General features: G+C 43.6%; 1 protein-coding gene across 3 annotated transcripts in view; it reads left to right on the top strand.

Moving 5' to 3' along the window:
* Positions 1–16,152, top strand: part of ADGRE5 (adhesion G protein-coupled receptor E5) — a 262,935-nt gene that overhangs the window by 146,474 nt on the left and 100,309 nt on the right. For 2 of the 3 annotated variants that reach the window (XM_063449225.1, XM_063449224.1), the window contains exons 16-18: positions 15,246–15,414; positions 15,529–15,633; positions 15,713–16,103. In XM_063449225.1, the coding sequence (XP_063305295.1) occupies positions 15,246–15,414; positions 15,529–15,633; positions 15,713–15,745 (307 nt within the window). In that variant the 3' untranslated portion in view covers positions 15,746–16,103. Of the gene's footprint in view, positions 1–15,245; positions 15,415–15,528; positions 15,634–15,712; positions 16,104–16,152 lie in introns of those variants that run through there. The other variant, XR_010090463.1, reaches the window with a different exon arrangement.

Here is a 16,152-nt window from a genome sequence, read left to right as displayed (position 1 = left end):
CTACCGAATGACCCGCCGTTCGGTAGAAAGAACCCCATAAACAAGGGAATTCATTCAAACCCTCTCCAGGCTCTATAACACAGGCAATTCGCCTGTTTTCATTCCCTTGTTTGTGACCGACCGCAGGGCCAAAATGCATGGAACTGTTTTCGGATACTTTACCCATGCGGTCGGTCAAATCTTTGGAACCCCATATCTCACGAACCATTCATCCGAATTACTTGAATTTTGGATATGTTGTCCCCCTGAATAAGGGCTATCCAGCGATGCTGGATTTAAAGGTGTACCCCCGGGTTTTGGGGTACATCCAGAACTTGGCTGAAAAAGTGTACCGGATAATTGAGTTTAATGTTATCTGAGGGGAGGGGATGTGTGGGCTGAACCATGTATGTGATTGGTTATTTTATGCCTCCCCCTGGGTGTGGCCTGTATGTGGTTTAGTGTAATAAAAGCCAGGCTGGATGAGCCAGTCCAGAGTTCCTGTTTTACCCTCAAAGTGATGTGTCGTCTCATTATTGGGGGGAAGGATTTATTGCATGCTGTTCCAGTTGACTGCTAGGAGTACAAGCCTATTCGTATGGTTCCTATTCAATGGTCTACAGCATTCATATGCTTGGGAGAATTTAAAGGTTTCTCGGATTCGATGATTGTGGTGTCTGCCAGAGTGCTTGGAGTCCTCAGGAAGCACTAGGAGCATCCATTAACGGAGGTACCAAGTCGGGGTGCCAGGTGATCCGTTACAAGTGCTATCCTAGGGGACTGGGAAACTTAGTGGCAATAAGTGTAAGTTGCACTGGGTGGCTGCTTTGTACTTGTCCAACTCAGAGATCCAGACGGTTAGCTCCTGATCCTGCTGGAGAAGTCGCGGGTGACCCAGTCCTGTAGGGCAGTCCCAGGGATGGAAAATAGAGGGCTCCACTGCATGGGGACTGATGGAACAGAGGAAGGAGCCAGGGAGAGTGAGTTTGCTCTTTTAGGTGGTTAGACTTTAAGTCCTGCACCAGTTCAAACGTGATCAGTCACAGGGGGATATTTGTAAGGGTGAAATGGGAGGGTGTAGTGAAATAAACTTACTATATACTTGTTTTTTTTTACCCCTTCACCATGCTTACCTATGGCCAGGGAGGAGGCATAAAAACTCATTAATCTATGGTGAAATGTGTGGCTGCACCTCCCAAGTTTGCTGATCCCCTTTGTCTCCACTCCGGTGCCTTACCAGTGTGTCAGATCATTGCCTTGTTACCCATGGCAACACTCTGAAGCACAGGATCACAAAAGAGACTTCCCTGTGGTATCTGCACCCAGTCGAGGTGCAGACCACAGGCTCACTTGCACTGTTGGCTGGCTGGATAGAGCCTCTGACCTCCACATGTAGTCCATTCGGGTCCGATAGCCTTGCATGCCATAGAGGTTGCTGTCCCCTGGTGTAGATTTTTTTTTTCATTACTTCATTTTACTTGTTAAGTTAATGTATACCACCGTGGATTGCCATGCATTATGAATATATCTGGCAACTGATCCCAAAGATGTCAATTAAAAGCCTAATCACCAATATCGCTCATTCAAAATGTCCAGCAACTTTTGAGTGCTGTATTTATTGCAGTCATTATAGCTGCATTGATAAAGATAACGCTTGACATTTTATCACACGTTTAACAGAAGCAAAAAAGTGACACCTAGTGGTAAATAATAAGAATACAGCTCAGATGACAAAACTATTGATAGAAAAACACAATAAATGCACAAACATCACACACGTAGCACAATAATAGAAACATAGAAACATAGAAACATAGAATGTGACGGCAGATAAGAACCATTTGGCCCATCTAGTCTGCCCAGTTTTCTAAATACTTTCATTAGTCCCTGGCCTTATCTTATAGTTAGGATAGCCTTATGCCTATCCCACGCATGCTTAAACTCCTTTACTGTGTTAACCTCTACCACTTCAGCTGGAAGGCTATTCCATGCATCCACTACCCTCTCAGTAAAGTAATACTTCCTGATATTATTTTTAAACCTTTGTCCCTCTAATTTAAGACTATGTCCTCTTGTTGTGGTAGTTTTTCTTCTTTTAAATATAGTCTCCTCCTTTACTGTGTTGATTCCCTTTATGTATTTAAATGTTTCTATCATATCCCCCCTGTCTCGTCTTTCCTCCAAGCTATACATGTTAACCCCTTAACGCCGTTACGGCGTTCCATGCCGTCGCGCTTTAAATGGGCTTTAAAGCCGTTGCGGCGGCATGGAACGCCGTAACGGTTTAAGCCCCCAGGAGCCAGCAACTACTCACCTCCGCCGCGATCCTCTTCTGGGGGCTGCCTGAGAGCCCAGGCAGCCCCCCTCCGGCAAATGATCGCTCTCAAAGAGCGATCACATGGCCCCCTATAGCTGGCTGTGGATATGCCAGCAGGGGGACTGTTTGAAATATCAGATAGTCCCCCTGCTGGTAGGAGGTGTAAAAAAAATAAAATAAACATGTTTAAAAATAAATTAAATATATTTTAATATATATATAATATGTATATATATATTATATATATAATATATATACATATTATATATATGTAACGTCATGCAACGTGTATTTTAATATTAATATAAGTATATAAATTAATATTAAAATACACTTAGAATGACGTTACATATATATAATATGTATATATATTATATATATAATAGATGTACATATATATATTATATATAAATACGTATAATTAAAATAATAAATAAATAAAATAATAAAATAAATAAATAAAATATTGAAACAAAATTTAATATAAATTATATATGCATATGTAATTTCATTCTAACTGTATTTTGTTATTAATATATATATATCGGTAACAAAATACACTTAGAATGACATTCTATATATATCTATCGTTGTATAAAATACAAATAACCGCAAATATATATATATAGATAAATACATATAATTACAGAAAAGATTACATTAGTATACACGTAGAATTTAAATACCTATAAATGCATATATATTACAATTCTACGTGTATATTTAAATAATCTTTTAACGTAATTATGTGATTTGATTAATTAAAATTTGATTGACATGCCTGACAACACAGGGAGAAAGTGCAGAGAATTTAATTCGCAAGCACTATATTTGACCCTGTAACTCTCCAAGACACCATAAAACCTGTACAAAGGGGGTACTGTTTTACTCGGGAGACTTCACTGAACTCAAATATTAGTGTTTCAAACTGGTAAATTGTATTACAACAATGATATTTTAAGTAAAAGTGACGTTTTTCACACTTTTATGGTCTATATTATTGTTGTAATATGTTTTACGGTTTTAAAACACTAATATTTGTGTTTAGTGAAGTCTCACGAGAATAACAGTACCCCCCATGTACAGGTTTTATGGTGTTTTGGAAAGTTAGAGAGTCACATATAAGGCTTGCATTTCATTTTTTTCACATTGAAATTTGCCAGATTGGTTATGTTGCCTTTGAGAGCGTATGGTAGCCCAGGAATGAGAATTACCCCCATGATGGCATACCATTTGCAAAAGTAGACAACCCGAGGTATTGCAAGTGGGGTATGTCCAGTCTTTCTTAGTAGCCACTTAGTCACAAACACTGGCCAAATATTAGTTTTTTGCTTTTTTCACACAAAAACAAATATGAACGCTAATTTTGGCCAGTGTTTGTGACTAAGCGGCTACTAAAAAAGACTAAACATACCCCACTTTCAATACCTTGGCTTGTCTAATTTTTCAAATGGTATGCCATTATGGGGGTAATTCTCTTTCCTGGGCTACCACACCGTCTCAAAGGTAACATTACTAATCTGGAAAATTTCAATTTGAAAATGGAACGTTCTATATTTGACCCTGTAACTTTCCAAAACACCATAAAACCTGTTAATGGGGGGTACTGTTGTACTCGTGAGACATCGCTGATTACAAATATGCGCATTTTTTTGCAGTAAAACCTAACAGTATTATGACATTCACAGCTAAAATGGCAGACGGAAATACAAATTTAAAAAAAAAATCTTATTTTCTCACTTTTTTTTTATTTTATTCATAATAAATTATGTTCCATATATGAATAGTTAATGATAGATTAAAGCCCTGTTTCTCCTGAACAAAATGATATATAATAAGTGTGGGTGCATATAATTTGAAAGAGGGGAACTACGGTTGAACAGACACATAGCGCAAATTCCAGTTTTTGTTTACATTTTGTTTTGATCAGAACGTGCACTATTGACTCCGTCCTGAAGGGGTTAAGATCCTTTAACCTTTCCTGGTAAGTTTTATCCTGCAATCCATGAACCAGTTTAGTAGCCCTTCTTTGAACTCTCTCTAATACCTCCAAACCAGGTCATAAAAAAAAAAAAAAAAAAAATACAAATAAAATGAGTGGAAGGAACACTAATTGAAAACGGAAAAAAATTACAATTTAAGTCTAGATCCAAAGATGCATGCAATTATTAAACAAAAAAAATGCTTTTACTAAAATGAATAATAAAAAGTTAATAATAATTCCTAAGCGCTAATACATATGTTACGTCTGAAATTAAACATATTTAAATAGATAAGCTATGAGTACTGGGTGTTGCACCATAACCACTACAGTATGGTGAAGTGGTTTTAATGCTTAGAGTGGTCCTTTAAAAGTATAACAATATAAATGCAGAACAATCGAAATCTCCAATCTGAGGTGCTGCAAGACAAAAAAGAAATTAATAAATTAAAAAAGGGAGAGAAGAAAATTGCCTACACAGTTTGTACACGTTATGAAAGATCTAGTGACAATATTAAATAAATTTGAATTGTTGGGCATTTTGGGCCTCAACGTCAAACTGGGAGAATACTGTAAAACATATTTGTTGCCAATTTGGCTACTTTGGACTAACATTTTCTTTTAATCCCAACAAGTTACACATTATTGAGTAACTCTGCAGTGGCTTATTCATTAAACAATGACTTGTAGCCAGCTGAGTTGACTCTGTTACTATAAAACTTGAAGATTTTAGACTATAGAATTTATCTAGGTTATCTATTTTAGTGTTGATTTTGCCGTTTGAATTTCATTATTTGGTATAAAACATTCTATTTACTTAATTGTGGGGGGTTTATTCACTACTCAAACTTGACTAAAATTTTAAGTCAGACAGTTCACATTTTAGTGAACAATCCTGGTTTTGAATAACCATGACAACAAATGGTTACTGTAATGAAAAGTGTAAGGATCTGAGAACTCCCTTTATTAACTAAATATTCAGCTGTACCCTCCATCTAAGACTATCGCAACCAGCTAGTATTTACAAAAACAGAAAAGTCGTGAATCTGCCCCCTTTAACTGAAACCAGCTGTAGGGTGACATAGCTGAGACAGAATGGCCTGCAGCCTCAGTGAGGTTTCCAGAAGGTGCAGAAGCAATAGCTGTTGTAATAAGCCAAAGTCACAGGTTCTGACACAACAGGCTGCCTAAAAAGATAAGAGTAGTTAACAGAGAAACAAGCATTCATAGCAGTCCTTTCACCTTTTATATCTGTCTTTTTTTTTTTTTTCATGGTCAATTGCAGTTATCTATCCCCACTGTACAGTGCTGCAGAACCTAGTGCATTATAAATAATACAGGAAAAACTATCCAAGTCAGTAGCTATAACAGTTAGTTAAACCTCTGTCTCCCTTTCCCATCGCTCCGTGAAGCCTAGTGGGCTCTTATCTCCGTTATTTTGTAGTGTGGTGTATAGGAGCGATACACCATGTGCGAAGTGCTGTCTGGTCGTGCAGATGTGTACTAGTTGCAGCAGCGGGCGATGTAGGTGATCTTTGCCTTTCACAGCGTTGACGTACGTTTTTATTTGGTGGTAACGGAATTCGTCTAGTCTGTTTGGTCTGCGGTCTTGTAGTAGCTCTGCCAAGGTCTTCAGATTCGGTCCGTTGCACCATTGGCATATGTGTACCCAATCCGTTGCTCCGAAGTTCCGTAGGTCTGTGGAACTAAGTCCTCCTGCCAGTGTCGTGTTGTTAGTTATGGGTTTGAGCGAGTTGGGGGACGTCGTGAGTTTCTTGTTGTATCGTACTCTGCACCAGACCCTCAGAGTGGCATCTATCATTGGATTCCCTGTGCGCATGTCTCCTTGTGTAGCTTCACCTAGCCATAGTAGGGCGGGGATCTGTGTGGTTTTGTTTGTTTCAGCGCTGCCGCTAGCTCTTCGATCTCCAGGGGCAGTTCTAGGTCGGCTTCCTGTTCCGGGGTAAGCATTATTTTAACATGGTCCTCTAGGTACGTGGCTATCTGCTCTTGGTGTTGTCTTGCCGCCGGACCTGTTCGGTTCTGCGCCTGGTCGTAGAGCGTCGTGTAGTAATCCCGGAATGCTTTTAAAATACCCTTAGGGAGTCGTGTAACGCCACCTCTTGTCGTGTGGATTTTGTGGATGTGTTGTGTTCTCTGTTTCTCCAGGAGCATCCGTGCTAGCAGTCTGCCACTTTTATCAGTGTTCATAGTATTAATGTTTTCCTTGCGATATGGAGCAGGCCTTGGGACAATATATCCCTGAGCTCTCTGCGTTTCTCGGTGAGGCGGAGGAACGTGCCCTCATCTAAAGTGTTCTTGTGATCCCTTTCTAATTCTGCTATTTGTTTCGTCAGGTTAGCGATGTGCGTCCTCCGGTTTCTTTTGCGGTTGGTACTAGCTGCAATAAGGTGCCCTCTGATAACACATATATGTGCCTCCCACAGCGTTAACGGTGGAGTATCTGGGTTGTTGTTAGTGGTAAAATATTCAGTTAAGGCACTAGTTACCGTGGTAGTGAGCTCTAGGTCATCTAGCAGGGATTCATTCAGTTTCCACTGTCTTTCCTGTGGTTTGTAGAGTGGGGAGCTGGTGCGCACCAGAACTGGCGCGTGGTCGGAATAGTCCATCAAGCCTATGTCTGCATTGAGCAGTAGGTTTAGATATTCCTGGGTCATGAATATGTAATCTATACGACTGTAGTGTGCGTGGACCGCTGAGTAGTAGGTATAGTCTCGAGCGTCTTGGTGGTACGCCCTCCAGCAGTCCACGAGCCCCGACTTGTGTAAGGATCGTTGCGTGGCACGTAGACAGTGTGTGGGGATCGCGCTCTGGCCCCTGGAGGTATCTATGTGGGGGTTCCATGGGTATGTTTAGGTCTCCGCCCGCCACCAGCAGGCCCTCCCTGAACCTTTTAAGCTTGGCCAGAGTCCGGCTCAAGAAGGTGTGTTGTTTTTTATTTGGGCCATACAAGCACGCGAAGGTGTATACGCGGTCCGCGATTGTACCCTTAAGGAAGAGATATCGTCCGTTGGGGTCTGCTAGGGTTTTCGTGCATTGGAATGGTGTCGTGTGGGTGAAAAGGATCGCCACCCCAGCTTTCTTGGCATCAGTATGGTTTGCGTAGAATCCTAATGGAAAGCATTGATTTTCCAGTTTGGGTGCGTCCCTGCCTCTGAGGTGCGTCTCCTGCAGGAACGCCACGGACGTTTTCGCCGTCCACAGCCGTCGGTGCAAGTGTGAGCGCTTTTTTGGCGTATTGAGTCCCTGGACGTTATTGGACCAATATGTCAGCTGCACTGGGGAAAACCCCTGTCTGGTTACAATCTCGGGGAGGGGGGGGACCCTGTCCGCAGCGGTGCAGCTAGTCGTGTGGGTGGTAGTATGGGTGTGACAGCGACCCTGCACCGGGTGCTATCGTTCCAGGGGTCGGGTGGTGTTTCCGTCCCGCGGAACCCCGGTTGTAATTACAGTATGGGTCTGTCTCAGTGAGGTTCAGTGGTGTCACCTTTGGAGGGGGTGTCGTCTGGTCTAGTGGTCAGTTGTCTCCCCGTCTTTCCATCAGCTCCCAACCTGTCAGAGGCGTTTGTTGTTGTATCGTCAGTGGTAGCTAGTTTGGGGGTGTTTTATGTGTTCCCGTCCTCCCGGTCTCTATTGACATCGTTTGGCTTGGTTGCAATTCAACGTTTCATCGTGTGCTGGTGTGCTCCTCTCAGTTTTCTCCGGTATAACCCGTGATTCACTTAGATAGCGCCCCACTAGGTTAGTCAGGTTCTAACTAAGCCCGTATCATCCAGTTCACCGCCCACTAGTTCTATGTCACCCTCCGTTGGCGTGTCCCATGGGTTCCAGCGTGTTGTGCGCTAATGTCTCCAATTGTTATGGCCCATGTTGAGTTTGGGTCGTTGGGGAGGCTCTATCGTTATAGTGTGCCGTCTCAAATGTGTAGCCAGTTTGCAGTGTGTGTCCGTCTACAGTGGTGTATCTGGAATGCAGGCTCTAGTATTTGTTAGGTGGGTCTTTTGTTGGGTTGACGGTGTATGTGGCCCATGTCTCACCCAATGGTTCCTTATCTTCTTGCGTAATTGCCCGGGGGGTTTCGTGTAGTTTGCAGCGGCTTTTGTTATGTAGGTGACCTGTGGTCTAGATTTGTGTTCCGTGCAATCTTTTGGCACGGGGTTTGTGCATGTAGGGGGTAGTCGCCCACGTGGAGGTCTCCTTTTGTGGTGTGTCAGTAATGGGTGTTCGCCTTCTTTTTTGATTCCGTCCACTTGTTGGCTATTTTCTACTTCTCTAATTCTCTTTCAGGAATCCGGTCTATGTTGTCCCTAGTTTGTGTTCTAGCTAAGCCTGCCTCTTATGTCTATTCTACTCCAGATCCTTCTCTCCAGTTCCCTTCCCTTTTCCCTCAGTGTTATATGGTTTCCAGGACTCGGATCAGTGAATTTTAACTATGTACATGCCGTGTGCTTACAGCGTTTGTGCGCTGTATGTAGGGGGGTCACTTATCTAGGGGGTTGTCTTCCCGGGGATGTCATCGGTAAACATTCAAACTATGTACAGTATATGATCTAACTTCTAGGTGGCCTTCAAATTCATCGCCCGTCCCTCCCCGGACCTTGTCCCCCCCCACTCCACCGTGCCCCCGAAACCCAGCGTCCCACAGTTCAGGCCGTTGATGTTGCTGTGTCCCAGACGATTTTGGTTTCGCATGGGTATCTGTTGCCTGTCACAGGCCCGCGTGATAGCGGCTAGTGTCTTCCCGGTCTCCCTCCTTCCCCAGTGAGTGCCCATATCCTCCCAACCTCAGGGTTCTCCCCTTGTTCTGAGCAAGTGAAATAGGGCATTCTGGTGGGACTTTCTACCCCTTGTGCACCCTCCGGTTGATCCGTCCCTCCCCACCTATCTCGATCCCTTATAGGCCGCTCGCCTGAGGATATTGGGCAGGGTTTAGGGAAAGTACATACCCCAGTCCAGGCCTTCTACCAAGCGGGTCTGGTTCAGTGGGTCGTCTGTTTCCAAAGGGCCACGGACAGCGCAGGTCTGGTCCGGTGTACGTGCCTTGCAGGCTGAGGGGAGGTACATTACTCAGCCTACTCCTCGGGGATCTCTGGGCCTCCTCTGCAGTGTTGTGGGACCGGATCCGCCCGGAGATTGTGTGCCACCTCCGCTGGTCCTGTTGCCCGGGCCGGGGGTCCTTCCAGGATCCAATTAGGGATCTGCACTGCGGGTAAGTTGGCTGCGTTCAGGAAACGGGGTACGTAATTTGGCCACCGGATAGTGTGCCACATGTTGCCTGTTCTCGCTTGTAGGCTAAATGGGAACCCCCACTTGTAGGGAATCCTCTTCTCCTGCAGCATCCGAGTTAGCGGCCTCAGGGCCCGGCGTGCATCTAAGGTGATAGTGGACAGGTCTTGGTAGAGGGAGACCTGGGAATCCATATAGGAAATCCGTTGCTGCGTCCTCGCCGCTTGCATCAGGGTTTCTTTAAGTTTAAACGATTCTAGGGAGCAGATGACGTCTCTTGGTAAGCCGTCTCTTCTAGGAGCCCGCAGGGCCCGGTGTGCTCTCTCGATGCCGAAGTCGTTGGGGGCTGTGTCCCCTAGGAGGTGCGTGAACAGGCCTACGAGGACCTCATGGGGATCTTCACCCTCCGCCTCAGGTAGGCCATGGATTCTAATGTTCTTCCTGTGGCATCTATTATCGAGGTCCTCGACCTGTCGGCGCAGGTCTAGAAGCATATTTCCTTGCCTCCCAGTCGCCAGGTCCGCTGCTTGCCGGTATTGGGCGTTCTGTAGACATTCTTCCAAATCATCAACGCGGTGTTCCAGCGCCGTGAGGTCCCTGCGGAGTGCCGTGATTTCCTCCCTGATAACTGCTCTCAGTTCCGCGACCATTTCCACTTTGTCCTTGCGGGTGAGCATGTTTGCCGTTATTTTCGTTAGATCAGCCGATATTTGGGCTAGCGTGGAGGTCGCTGGGGAGGTCTGGCTTGAGTGTGCCGTGTTGGAGGTTGGTGAGGACGGCGTCGTTATCAGTGCCACAAAGGTCTTGCGGTGTTGTGAGGAATTCGTCCATCGGCCCGGGATTTTGCCTAGCCGGGGTTGCACCGGAGGTACCAGCCGTACCCATTCGTTTAGATTTCCCCATTTTTAGGTTAAATGCTCGCTATGTACTGGGGTTAGCAGGTTGGGGCCTAGGAGCTCAGGTCGAGTACGTCTCACTCCATCGGCAGTCAGGTCATGCCCCCCATGTTATGTTATAACTGTATAATAGGAAATTGGCAATTTCGACACTTCTGTTAAAGGTTTCATGCGGTGTGCAAGAAATGTGGTTAAGAAATATAGAGAAGATTAGAAATGAATAAGTCAGTCATCTTGTCTTCAAAATAATCAGGAAGTTCAAGTGTGTAAAAAATGATATGATCTTAATAGGGACTCCATAGGCACCCACACCACTTCCTCTCATTTAAGTGGTCTGGGTGCAGTGTCCATGTCCCACTTGGTCATGCAATGTAAATTATTACAGTGTTTTTTAAACTGCAATGATTACCTTGCAGGACTAAGACAGCCTGTAAAGCAGGCTTCCCCAAACTCTGGCCCTCCAGATGTTGAACTACAACTCCCATGATTCTATGAATGAAATACAGGCTGAGAATAATGGGAGTTGTAGTTGAGCAACATCTGGAGGGCCAGAGTTTGGGGGAAGCATGCTCTAAAGGCTGTCAACCAAACAACTACTAGAGGCATTTCCTGGAGCTTCACAACAATTAGTGTCATTTAGATGACCTGTAGTCTCACATTCTGCACTAGTAAAATCCCCATAGGAAAGCATTGAGGGACTCATGTGCATGAGCCCGCGGCAGATGAGCATTGGCACAGGAACAGTATAAGTGACACTTATTTTAACCCTCTACATGCCGGGGTGGAGGGCAGAGGAAGGCTAGGGGCAGCAAGAGGGCACTATAGGATAACAGAAATTTTTACTTACCGTAAATTATTTTTTTCTTAATATGGTGGCAGTACCTGTGGGTTTTGCTCCTTCCTGTGTACAAGCATCTAACAAGCTTAATTAAATCAACAAAAACCCCTCCCCCTTGCCCTGTAAGAAGGGCTATCCGTCAAAACCAACCTCAGTAAGTAGCAAGAAAAATCCCAAATAGAACTCATACTGTAATCAAGAAAATATAATATAGAGGGAGGGAAGCTGTACTGCCACCATATTAAGAAAAAAAGAATTTACGGTAAGTAAAAATTTCTGTTTTTTCTGTCATATGGTGGCAGTACCTGTGGGATATAGCAAGATCCTTAACTCGGGCGGGTCCAATGTCACCGTAGGTCGCAACTTATACGCCTAAAAAGCAGTTTCAGAGGATGAGAACATCTCCAACCTGTAGAGCTTTATGAAAATGTGGAATGGAAGCCCAAGATGGTGCCTAACAGATGGCCACTAGAAAAAAAAAACAAGTGTTCTTACTGACCCAGAGGCAGCCAATACTCCAAGCGTCCTGAGAGAAGATGATGAAGAAGCACCCTAGCCGTAGTCAGGCTATCAACCTGAAACTCTACAGAACCACTAGGGTAGATCCCTATATATCATGAGACCGATAGAGCTTTGAACGTTTGGGAATCAGAATCTTTTATGCTCAGCATGGACTAAGAACCAGGATAAGGCTCCGATAGACCTAATTTTCTAAGACAACTAGAAAAAAACGTAAGCGGAAGTAAGACACATTACAAAGAGAGTTATCCATCACCGAGGGACCTGTACTGAAACAGGAAGTGACTTGGTCGTTGAAAAGTTTGTCAACAGAGCCCTGGCTGGAACAATAATTTTCCTCTGAGCTCGACGGCTATGACAATCCCTTTGAAAGGAACTACTGAAATATCTACTAGATGAATTTGCACCTGAGCAAGATAACCGCATGCAGGAGAGAGAGCGTCTACACCGGTTCCTCCCTGCCGGTTGATGTACCAACCCTGTACAAGTGTGCGCATGAATATTTACAGCCTTCTGCCGTATCTACGGCCTGAAGAGATGAAGGGCGGCAATACACCTTCAAACCCCTGGAATCTGCGGATTTTCCCTTAATCATTACCACGAAACATGAAGGGGATTAAATAAGAGCATCTGTAGCGATCCCCAACCAGAAAACATTAGACGGAAGACAGACTTCCTGAAAAGAACTCTGAAATTCCTGAAACGATTGGGGAAGAGGTTAATCCTGTTCTGCAGTGTGTTGAGCAAAAAAAAAGAAAATAAAAAACTAATGACAAAAACATCTCTGGATCAGGCAGCACCTTGAAAACACCTACATTGTGTGTGTTCGTCAACCGTCCAAATTGCCAGAGATATCAGTAACCTCTACTGAATCTTGTATGAACAGAAGGCATACCTACACAACCTATGCCCTATTCCAGGGTTACGCAACTCCTGTGGAGATGATATAGATATAGATTTATGAGCTTCTGTGAAGATGCCATCTCTATACTGTCTCATGAGCATACAACTCCTGGTAACTCATCCATAGAGAAACTAGTGAAGACATATACTGAGGCCCTGTCTTCCCAGTACCTCATACATAAGGCATATAGAGGCTGTTTTTTTTTTGTTTGTTTTTTTAAGAGTATATAAAAGGAAGTGAACCCTCCTAAAATCGCCTATAGTGGTTACTGAAGTTGAGACCTCACATCAACTCGACAGAGTATATAGTAGATGCATATACTAAGGCTGAGTCCTCAAGTAACTCCTAAACAGAGCATGCACGGAGGTTGAGTTCTCATTCCTAACGAATACAGTGCATACAACTAATGAAGCGGAGTCCACACTTCAAACTCGACAGAGCATATAGTGGGTGCATCTACTAAGGTCGAGTGGATAACAAAACAATGCGACATAGAGCATCTAGTGGATACATCTAAAGAGGTTCTTGTCCTTATACAAGGACTTTATAGTGTGTACCCCTACTGAGGCATCTTAGACACCCACACACAGAGCATATATTGGGTACATATACTGTGCACAGCAACTCGTCATAGTGCCTATAGTGAGTGCATACACTGCTCACAGAACTCGTCCGAGCATATCGTGAGTACAAATACTCTCACAGCAACACGTCATATAGCATATAGTGAATACATAAATTGCTCACATCAACTCGCCGTAGTGCCTATAGTGAGTACATAAACTGCTCATAGTAACTCGTCATAGAACATCTAGCGGTTACATATACTGTTCACAGCAACTCGTCAGTGCATATAGTGAGTATATATACTGCTCATAGTAACTCGTCATAGAACATATACTATTCACAGCAACACATCGTAGTGCATATATTGCATACATCTTCTGCTCACAGCAATTCGTCATAGTGCATATAGCGAGTACATATACTGCACACAGTATTTCGTCATAGTGCATATAGCGAGTACATATACTGCACACAGTATTTCGTCATAGTGCATATAGCGAGTACATATACTGCTCACAGCAATTCGTCATAGTGCATATAGTGAGTACATATACTGCTCACAGCAATTCGTCATAGAGCATATAGAGAGTACCTATACTGCTCACAGCAATTCATCATAAAGTGGGTACATATACTGCTCACAGTAACTCCTCCTAGAGCATATCGTCGTCATCTTCGTCCTCTTCTTACCTCGTGGCTTCACACTTTGCAAATGAAGTGTCTAAACTTTTACAGAGATCATTTTGAAGGAAAGATTAATTTACCTTACCTCAAAATGCCTCTGAACCGTGTGGGGGGTTGGTGACACGGCGTACCACTTCTGGCAAGCATCCATGCTGTCAGTGGGTACTGCACAGCTTCGTCTAAGCCGAGCATCAAACTTGGCTTATATTTTTTATTTTTATTTTAAATAAAGTTTCGGCATGCGCACGCGCACCACCGGAAACTTTTGGTGGAACGCATCACCTCCCGGGCGTGTGTTCCACCGCTGTGCGCAGGTCATCAAGACCGCCTCCATTAAGTATTCGCCGGAACCTTCTCGGCATAAAAGGCAATGTATCAATTTGCTCCGTAACCATAACGGAGGTAGCATGGTCTCTCAGCTAACCGCCCGGGCAGCTCTCGGACCGGAATCCCCCAGACCAGCAGCCTGTGTGTCTCACCCTCCAGATGCTGTGTCCTTCCCTCTCAGGACAAGAAAGTTAACTGGGGTTGGTTTTGCCGGATAGCCCTTCTTATAGGGCAAAGGGGAGGGGTTTTTGTTGATTTAATTAAGCTTGTTAGATGCTTGTCCACAGGGAGGAGCAAAACCCACAGGTACTGCCACCATATGACAGAAAAAAGTAATACAAAGTTGTATTTGGCAAGAGACAAACCAAATTTAAGCTGCGCAAAATAGAAATATACCACAACTGGCAAACCACATCAAGGAAACATTCCTGGTTTTCAGATCAGCATTTTCCCAAACCTTTGAGTACACACGCCTACATTATTAATAAAGTGCTAACAAATTCTGTAGCGTAGCACTAACAGACACGCAATTGTAACAAGTTGGACACAGGAACAGAGGTGTCAAGGGCCCTGCTCAATGAACTTACACGCTAGAGTGAGTGGGGTAAAGGGACACAGGTTTAGGGTAGAAAAGTGGCTTGCTAGAAACTTATTCACAGAGGGCTTATTGGGTTTTTGTTTGTTTTTTTACAGTTGCAGGAGAGGAATCAGGGTGCAGGAAGGGAAAAACTTAATTTGATAAGTTGCCCTTAAGTGTGTTTTTAATGATTTTTCAAAGTAATGCAGACTGGGTGAATGTCTATTCAGGTTAGATGAAATTGCAATGTGTATATTGAAAAATAGCACAGCCCAGAAGAGTGATGACGTGGTATAGTAATGGAGTGAAAAGGTAAATGCAAGGTTGAAGATGAGAGAAAACATTGTTAAAAAGTACATGATCTGTACACATTGTGTCTCATGGTCCATTTATATGTATTTCCCCACAGGTCACTTACAGCAACTTCAGTGGCCCAGCTTTGCGTGTTAGGATGCTGCTGGGTGTTTGGCTTCCTTATGTTTGGTGCTGCAACTTCTGTTTTTGCCTACATATTCTCCATCCTTAACTGCCTCCAGGGAGTGCAGATCTTCCTATTACACTGTATAATGCTTAGAAAGGTAAGGGTGTGGTACTTTTTAAACACCTGGTGGAAGGTGGTCTGGTCACATGCATTCTATACACCTTTTGAAGTTGTGCATTTAATTTTACATAAATCCAATTTCTTTTTGTAGGTACGTGAAGAGTATGCCATGTGGCTGTGTGCTGCCATCCACTGCAAGAGCCTGTCATCCTACACAGAGTTTAGCAGCACCAGCAATAGCGCCACACAGAGCAAAGTAAGAACACAATCAAAAGCTTCTACTCCTCATGAATTCCTAACTTTTTTTTTTAAATTTAAAGTTTGTTTTTTTGCAGGCAAAGCTTTCAAGCAAGGAAACCAATTTATAAAGACAGCATTTACATCAGCTTATGCTCAGCAAGCTAAAGGGCATTAAACAATGCACACAACGAGGACATATGACAGATGTATTCACTGTTCTGGTGAAAAGGTTGGAGTTTTAGAATGTGTTAACCAGGGATGTAGAATAAATCAGTCATTCCCTGTATCAGTAACACATCCCACATGGATCAATCTGCTGGTGCTCAATATATTCAAGAATTGGAGCAGTTACCATGGGACCCGATGGAATGCGCTTTCAGATTTCTTCAGACTACACAGAAGATGCCTTTTTAATACATTTGTTTACTTCACTCTCCTCCATGGAATCAGATTGCCTACTAAGACAACTTGTAAACTCTGTAAAACCCCATGAGCCAGCTTAACACTGGATTTAAGTCATTTCCTGATAGAGAAA

This window comes from Pelobates fuscus, chromosome 3 (assembly GCF_036172605.1).
Source record: "Pelobates fuscus isolate aPelFus1 chromosome 3, aPelFus1.pri, whole genome shotgun sequence".
Classification (NCBI taxonomy): Eukaryota; Metazoa; Chordata; class Amphibia; order Anura; family Pelobatidae; genus Pelobates; species Pelobates fuscus.
Note: the sequence above shows the minus strand (reverse complement) of the source record. Positions and strands in the feature narration are given on the sequence as shown.